The sequence below is a fragment of the Lactuca serriola genome, chromosome 7 (assembly GCF_051521515.1).
Source record: "Lactuca serriola cultivar US96UC23 chromosome 7, Lser_US96UC23_V15, whole genome shotgun sequence".
Classification (NCBI taxonomy): Eukaryota; Viridiplantae; Streptophyta; class Magnoliopsida; order Asterales; family Asteraceae; genus Lactuca; species Lactuca serriola.
The window spans coordinates 77,523,535-77,532,537 of record NC_136414.1 but is presented as its reverse complement, the minus strand read 5'-3'; the positions used below and the strand labels follow the sequence as shown (position 1 = coordinate 77,532,537).

The 9,003-nt window shown below is 38.1% G+C and overlaps 1 protein-coding gene across 1 annotated transcript; it reads right to left on the bottom strand.

The window, feature by feature from the left end:
• Positions 1-5,765: 5,765 nt before the first annotated feature.
• On the bottom strand, positions 5,766-6,275 carry LOC145064134 (uncharacterized). The gene has a single exon (XM_079011643.1). The coding sequence runs from the start codon at positions 6,273-6,275 to the stop codon at positions 5,766-5,768; it is 510 nt and encodes a 169-aa protein (XP_078867769.1).
• Between the last annotated feature and the right edge of the window lie 2,728 nt (positions 6,276-9,003).

Here is a 9,003-nt window from a genome sequence, read left to right as displayed (position 1 = left end):
TGTGAGTTTGAAGCCTTTGGTGTGTTCTTTTGAAGCTTTGGAGTGAGAAGGAGAGGAGATCAAGAAGAAGAAGAGGAGGTCAAAAACCTTTGAGCAATCTCAGAGTGTTCACTAAGGTATGGCTTGTTTCCCCCATGTTTTCATAATTATGGCTCCATTAAAGCCCTTTTTGATCCGTTTCCAAGCTTATGTATGCTTGTGGACTCGTAATAAGCTGGGTAACTTCTAGATCTAGGTGAGATCGAGCTCCAGGAGCTTGGATCTACTGCCTTTATGGACCCATGTTGCATCTACACCCTAGATCTACTCTTTTGGTGCATTTTGAGCCGTAAAACCCTCATTGGTGAATATCTACACGTAAAGTTGGAAACTTTACGTGTTATTCATGCTCTAGGAACCCATATCTGTGGATAGCATAAGCTGTAGTCAAGCAAAATCGACCATATAGAGACTGCATGGTAGTGACTCGACGAGTCGTTCATCTGACTCGGCGAGTCTGCTTGCAAGTCTCCGAGTTTGTCCCCTTTTCGTTGTGTCGAGTAGAGTAGTGAGTCACGGGGTGTGACTCAGTGAGTTGGAAGCCGAACTCATCCATGAAGGAACTCGGTGAGTCAATGCACTGACTCGGCGAGTTCAAGGTAATCTCCCTAGATCAAGATCAGACTCGGCGAGTTGTTCATACAACTCGACGAGCCGCAGCATAAGTGTTCATCGGATGAAGATGAACTCGGCGAGTTGTTCATACAACTCGGCGAGTAGGATGAAGGACTTGAACATCAGTTTGGAAGGAGAACTCGTTGAGTCAACGCCTAACTCGACGAGTAGAGACGGGATCCAGGTCAGTCGATTGGATAGGGACTCGGCGAGTTGGCGAGCCAACTCGGCGAGTCGGGTCAACTGAAAGTTGACTCTGACTTTGACTTAGGGCATGAGCAGGCGTAAAATGGTCATTTTACCCAAAGGACAGTTAGCAGTGTTTGATTGAGTATGTTGTGGGAATTACAGCCGGAGGATTTCCGGAGCAGCAGCAGCAGCAGAAAGTCAGTTCCCGATCAGATCAGCAGCTACTTCGAGGTGAGTTGTATGTAGATGATTGTCTCTATCATATTCATCTAGGGATTACTACTACCTGTGTTATGTTTATGTGCTAGTATGATATGATGCTATGTGCTAGTGACAGTAGGGGGAGATAGTCCCCAAGATATCCGGTCCGTAGGGCCGAAGGGGTAGTCATCCTCAGCCATGTTAGATAAATTCTGATATAGTGCTACATGTTATGCGGTAGTAGTAGAGGGGAGAAATAGTTCCCCAGTATCCGGTCGAGAGGACCGAAGGGGAGGCCAGCACCCAGATATGCTAGGCAGTACCCGGTCGAGAGGACCGAAGGGGAGGGCAGCACCCAGATATGCTAGGCAGTATCCGGTCGAGAGGACCGAAGGGGAGGCCAGCACCCAGATATGTTAGGCAGTATTTGGTCGAGAGGACCGAAGGGGAGGCCGACACCCAGGTCTGCTAGGCAACGTTCGGTCGAGAGGACCGAAGGGGTAGGTCAGGCACCCAGATATGCCTGACAATATATGTATGTTATGTGATTATATGGTATGTGGTACAATGGGGGAACTCACTAAGCTTTGTGCTTACATTTTACAGTTTTGGTTTCAGGTACCTCTTCATCAAAGGGGAAGGAGCTGGCACGGTAGCGGCACATCATGCACACACACTGGTTTCCGCATTTACGAGATTTCTCTGGGATTTATACTCTGATATTTCGATTGGTTGTATGATTTGGCTTTTAGACATGGTTTACGTTGTGATGTGGTTTGATCAAACAATGTTTTTAATTATTAATGTTTTTTAAAGTAATGTTTAAAAAACGAAATTTTTGGACGTGAAAATTGGGTCGTTACACCTTCCTTGTCCACATCTCGTGAGGTATTTTGGTAACCTTCTTAGTTGGGATAAGATTAAGAATGTAGGTAGCAGTCTCTAAGGCATACCCCCAAAATAAAATTAGAAGAGAAGCTTGTGTCTTTAGGGAACGAACCATGTCTAACAAGGGCCGACTGCGCCTCTTAGCCACACTATTAAGTTGTAGTGTCCTATGAGGTGTTAATTGAGAAACTATTCCACATTCCTTGAGGTAGTCGGGGAACTCGATACTAAGATACTCACCACCTTTATCGTATCTAAGAATCTTTATCTTCCTGCCCAATTGATTCTCGACTTCTTGTTTAAAATCTTTTAACTTTTCAAAGGTTTCAGACTTATGCTTGATTAAGTAGATATAGCCATATATGTTATAATGATTAGTAAAATTCACATATAATTGTTTAGAATCCCTTGTGGTGGACATGAAGGGCCCACAAACATTTGTGTGTATGAGATCAGACAAACCTTCACCTCTTTCAAAAGAACCAATAAAAGGTGATTTTTTCATCTTACCCAAAAGACAAGATTCATATGTATCATCTAACCTTATGTCAAATAACTCCAACACCCCATCCTTTTATAGTTGGGTGATGTGTTTCTTGTTAACGTGTCCAAGACGAAAATGCCACAAGCATGCATTTTCTATACCACTAGACGGATCAATTTGAAAAACACTATTACCTAAATTGTTTATAATCATCATAGTTTCATACACACCATCACAAGGTAAGGCTTCAAAATTAAAAACACCATTTTTATAAGCAGAAATAGAATCATTATCATCATAAAAAGAATATCTAAAACCTTATTTAAACAATGCATGAAAGGAAATAATGTTTCATGTCATTTCTGACGAGTAACAACAATTTATTAAATCTAATCCTAACCCAATACTAAGCACTAAGCCATAAACCCCAATCTTTGTGATAGGTGAAGATTGCATATTCCCCATGATTAAGTTGATCCATCCGTGCTCCACATCCTCACTTCTTTTTAGCCCCTACAAATTAGAACAAATGTGAAATCCACATCCTATATCAAGGACCTAAGAACAAGAATATGATGATGTGACATCCCCATTTTCACGGCCAGAACAGACCGATTTTGTTTATGTTTTATAAAAATCAGAGTGCATCTTTTAATAAAAATGTTGCGGAATTTGTTCCCAGTAAAACATGATAAATACATTATCAAAGCAATTCTAAAGAAAAGTATTTTTTTTATTCATTTAAAACATTTGGGATGTCATCGTCAATACAAGAACATAAGCATAAACAGAACTTACATTCATTTACACTAGTGATCTACATCTCTTTTAAATCTCTCAGTGTAAAGTAGCTTTGTATCGACATCTGTGATACAAATAAGCTGGAGTGGGCCAGGTTGGGAAACCTGGTGAGTACATAGGGTTTTCAACCCATAATAATATAATTATTATATTTAAACATCAAACAATCAACCCAATTACCCATTCCCATTATCTTCTTAAGGATTTACCCTAAGGATCAACTATTTCTCATTCATTCATTCCTAAGGATTATCCTAAGGAATATGTACGAAGTCCATTGTTTACAATGACACAGCTGTCAAGCACAGCTGCTAGTTCTATCACTTAGGCGCCGCTGCCAGAATTGGGACATTTTCTATGAGGCGCTTCTGCCGGTATTGACCTTTAAACGCTACTGTCATGGTCATTAGGCTCCATATTAGGCGCAACTGCTGATACTGTCCTTAGAGCGCAGCTGCTAAGACGTTTACCTTAGATCTAAAATATCTACGGGTTGTGGCGCATCTGCCAGTGCTCATCTATAGGGTAGTAGGTCCATTGCTGCCAATGTTTACCTATAGGGCACTAGGTCCATACTACTAATGTTCCTCTATTTCAGCTTTTATCCCTCATCATTCATCTACCCATGTTTTACCCAACATATTTTGTAGATTTAAAGTACTTTATACAATTTACATCATTTCAAACATGTATAAAAAATCTTTCACCAGCCTAGACAACAAGTATTCAGACAATATGCACACATAGCACGTAATTTATATTAAAATACTTCATATCTATGTGTAAGATGAAAGGGACTATGCACGCACCTGGGAAGGTGGTGATTCGGAACTCAGACAGCGCTTTGTTACTCTTAAAACAACTTCCTCGACAAAACCTAGTATCAATATCACTAGGGTTTAGTCTAATATTTGCCGAGACTAATTAATATTCTGGCTATTATTACTATTATATAAGTGTTAAGAAATACTTATATAACCCATAATAATAGCCCAACTACTCCTTATAAGGTCCTAATAACATTACTATATTGAAACATAAGCTATACTAAAGATAGGGTAGGCATAGCTCACTTACAGCGGGTTTTCTTGAAAACCGGGCTTCGCTGGAGCAGCATTTCTGAGCTTAAAGGCTCTTTTCTCGAGGCTTCGGGAGCCTCAGGGCTTTCTTCGGGTGCTAGGGGGTTTACGTAGACTTTAGGGGGGGGGGGGGTTAGGGCTTGAGAGAGAGAAACTAGAGAGAGAAAGAAGGGTATGATCGTGTAAGGAAGTGAGGGAACTCGACACCTCTATTTATAGGGGTGCTGACTGATGGACTCACCTAGTAGGAGAACCTGCTCGCCGAGTTGGGACATGTGGCAGCCTTCTGGTGGTGCCGCGTGTCCAATTCTGGTGGTGCCTCGTCATCACCTATCGCGTATCAACCTTTAAATTTAGAAAACTCATAACTCTCGCATACAAGCTCCGTTTTTGACATTCTTTTTTTCAACGCAGAGGTAAAATCAAGATTTACAACTTTCATTTAGACTCCGTCGGCTAATTCTCGACCGATCTCAAATTTAACAGTAGGAGGCGTTTAGACTGTTAAATGACCGCGAAGAATTCGTAACTCCTTCCTACGGACTCTGTTTTCGTCTATCTTTTTACCGTTTATTTCCTATTAATGAGATATTCAACTCTCATTTAGGTCGCCTAAGACAAAAACCGCTCAAACTGAAATTCAAGTTTCGGGTTGTGCACTGCTATGCCGAATCTTAGAAAAATCATAACTTCCTCATACGAAGTCAGATTTGGGCGTTCTTTTTATGGATGTTCTCGGTTTAACATATAATAAAACTTTGGTTTAGATCACTACGGCTAAAAATTCCTCCATCATAAATTTGCTATTTACGTCTCCCGGTGCCGTGCCGGTTTTGCCATAAAACTTCGACGGGCCATAACTTCTTCGTTATAACTCGGATTTTGGTGTTCTTTATATGTACTGAAACCTTGAGACATATTCTACAACTTGGTTAAGACTATTTATTATAAATAATATTTTGACGAAAATTCATTTTCAACACTTATTGACTCTATATTAACTAGCCCGGATCTGCGGGCGTTATAGATGAGTTATTAGATAAGATACTGTAAATATGTGCCGAGGTTGGCTTCACCTTTCCATCCTTGATATACTATAAATATTTAGGAAAAACTTCATTTCCAATTCCCTTTATCATTGCAGTAGAAACAAGTAGCCTATTTGGGATCAGAGACAGGGGAGCATCAGAACTTGATTTTCCTTTGGGTCTTGTGCTTGTTGACCATGCTTGGGACTTTCCCTTCTAGTTTTCCTTGGGAGGACCTTTCCTCTTTCTCCCTTTCCCTTGACCAATGGCCAGAACAGGAGCACTAGTAGGAGTGAAGGAAACACCTTTTCCCTTCATTACTGGTTCAACTGTTCGCAGGAGGTTGTGCAATTGAGACAAAGTATTTTCATTGTTGTTCAAATGATAGGTCAATATGAACTTATCATAACAACTTGGAAAAGAGTTCAACATTATGTCGATTTACAACTCCTGATCAAAATTCATATTCAGCTTAACGAGCCTGTACATGTATCGTGGCATTCTTTGGACATGGTTGCTAACAAATTCTCCCTCCTTCATTTTGCTAGCAATGAGGGACTTTACCACCTCGTACTTTTCTTGAAGAGCTCGCTTATGGTATTTCTCCATTAGGTCCTTGTTCATCTCGTACAGCCAGTAATCCTTATAATGTCTCTGCAATTCTGGAGTCATTGTGGCCATCATGATGCAAGCAACTTTTGATGCGTTATTATAGTGTTTATTGTAGGCGATCATTTCTTCAGGATTGACCTTCTCCTCGTCAGTCTCATCCAATGGTCTCTTGAGGACATACTCATTTTCCTCAAAAAGAATGGGCATTTTTATGTTGTTCATCCAATCGTTATAGTTGGTGCCATCCAATTGCACCTTAGAATGGATATTCAACAAGGATAAGTTGTTGTTGGAGGAGGAGGAGGAGGAAAAACCAAAAGCATCAGTTGGAGTAGACATCTAGAAAAGAAAGATAGTTTTAGTTAGATAAGAATAATCCTCAATATAACACCCAAAATGAAATATGAACGCTAGGATCCAAATAAATAATTCACAAATTAGAACAGGGATGTCGTAATCTAATTGTAAATTATATAAAGGTAGGTAAATGAAGATTTACCAATCTGACCACAAGAAAACAAAATTTGGATGAATTAGGTTTTAATGAAATTCCTAGATCTTTTAAGATTCATTGAAACTCTTTAAAGGCATGATTTATCTCGATTATGTTCTTCCATTTCTGACTAGGATACTGAGGATCAAAAACAAGATGTGAATAACCATGCAAATTAGCCTGGTACTCTCGATGTCATTTATCATCTCATTTTAATGTGTCGGTTAACCACACGCGCTCGATTAATCAACGATAATTTTCGAGACACCCATTGCCTCTCTTTTTAGTCCCTATTAGTGTGTCGGTTAACTACACACACTCCACTAACGAATTATAAAGTCCAATATTCAATTTCATGGGTTAGTATACAAATTCACATGTTTCCTAAAGTAACTAAGATTAGGAATTTTAATAAAAGACTTAGTTCCTTTTTAATTCATTATACTTATTAGTATAAATTAATTTATCCTATCAAACCCATTCAGCTAACACCCCTCCAACTATCAAGGAAGCGGTGGATGAGAGTGGACACCCATTCAACTACCATTTTATAGGCAGTTTCCTTATACCCCTCTATAGATCAACTTTGTGAATGAGGCGTACTAGCAATTCAACCGACTTAATATTATACGTATAATAATAATTAAACATTTAATTCTACATATAGTATAAGGTGTATTTTTAAAAAATTTCAAAAATACTAGTTTACATTTTAATATTTGAAATTAAACAATTAATTTAAATTTAAAATCAAACAAAATAATATTTGACATTAATAGTTAAATGTTCAATTACTATCCATATTAATTATTATACACTTAAAAAATCAATCATGTTAATCAACAAATCATTAATCAACTCAAATAATTATCTCCTAACTTCTAGGCTTTTATTTTATCATGATATATTTAGCAAATTCAAATTTTGCAAGTAAATATAGCAGATAATTATCACATAGAAGTAGATTGGGAAGATAAGAATGGAAAATCTGGATCTGACTAAGCTAACATCAATTGCATCAATTCTCAAGTCGTGAGCAACGATTTTTCGAAAATTTTAGTTTCATTCGATTGATCGGTTCACCAATGTGAAGATATATGAAAGATTGCCATAAGGCTCGTATACCAATGATGGAAAACGAAGGTTACAGAATTTCTATCCACTAAGCGGGAAACATTTAAACAATTTAAATTATTTGGGCACATGCAACCTAATAAGGATCTATGTCTTTCACATATAGGCAACATACTATGAACTATCATCCTACACAACTTTTCTTATGAAAATTAAATTCAATAGAATAAGAAACTTACCTTGAAGATTGTTATTGCAAACAACATTGAATCCTTCTTCAAATCTTTTGGCAACTAGCACCACAAGCATTGTGCCTTTGATGGTTCACACCCAAGACCAACAACTAAGGATTATAGAGAGGGAGGAGGTGATTTTCGGCAAGATCTCTCTAGGATTAGGAGTGCTGAAATTAAAAGGGTTATGGCCCTTTATACAACTTAGATAGCTTAGTTCCAAAGCTACGGTTTAAGGAGGAAACCCTAATCCCTTTGCTTGCTGACTAAGCAGCTCATTCCCCTCATCCAAGGGGCTTGGACGAAATTCCTTGGGCTTGCCCAAGTGATTTTTTTCAACCTCATCCAGTGAGGTCCATGGCATTATTTCCTCAACTTTCAATAAATAAGCAAACAAATCCTGCACTTTTAATTAATCCAATTACTCTCAAAATTAATACCAATTAATTTCAGATTAACTATTAATCAAATATTACTATTTCCACTTAATAAATTAGTCTCATAATATATTAATAAATCATTTATTCCAATTATTAATCAAATAATAAAACAACTTTCTCTCCAAAATAATCTTGTCTAATTGCTAAGCTTGAGGGCAACCCAAAAGGATTGTGATAATATGAATTCAAGTTTATATCAATTATAGTTATGGGCTTAGACACCTAATCCAACACAAATTTCATTAATTATGATATCAAAGATTCAAGTGGGTATTGTTGATCTCTTTAACTCTACTTGGAGGATCTAGGTACCATTCTTCTTCATTTGTTAAATGTTTTGATTTGTTCGCCATTTTTTCTATTGACGCCCGAATCTCAGTGAGTGTCATATCTGCAAGTGAACCACTACTCAAAGCTTTCATAATTCGCCAATCCATAGGTATCAAGCCTTCACATAAGCATTGACAGAGATGATAATCACTGATCCCATTTCCCAGCCATCGAACTGGTAACTTCTTGAAACGCTCGCAGTAGGTGTGAATAACTTTTATTTTTCCGTTGTTTTTGGCGAGGATCTCTCTGCGAATAATGGACACTTTCTCTTCTTTAAAATAATTTTTGAAAAAAAGTTTTTTCCAGATAGTTCCATATGGTCTTCTATAATAACATGTAGCCACTCTTTTGATGCATCCTCGACTGAAAAGGGAAATGCCTTAACTTGATATGGTCTTCTATAATAACATGTAGCCTTGTCCTAGAAGAGAGAACATGGAACTCATTGATAAACTTGTACGGATCTTCATTCTCAAGGCTTCGGAAAGTGGGGA

Excerpts from the sequence above, each read along its gene's own strand:
- LOC145064134 (XM_079011643.1), bottom strand. The coding sequence starts at position 6,275 with ATGTCTACTCCAACTGATGCTTTTGGTTTTTCCTCCTCCTCCTCCTCC.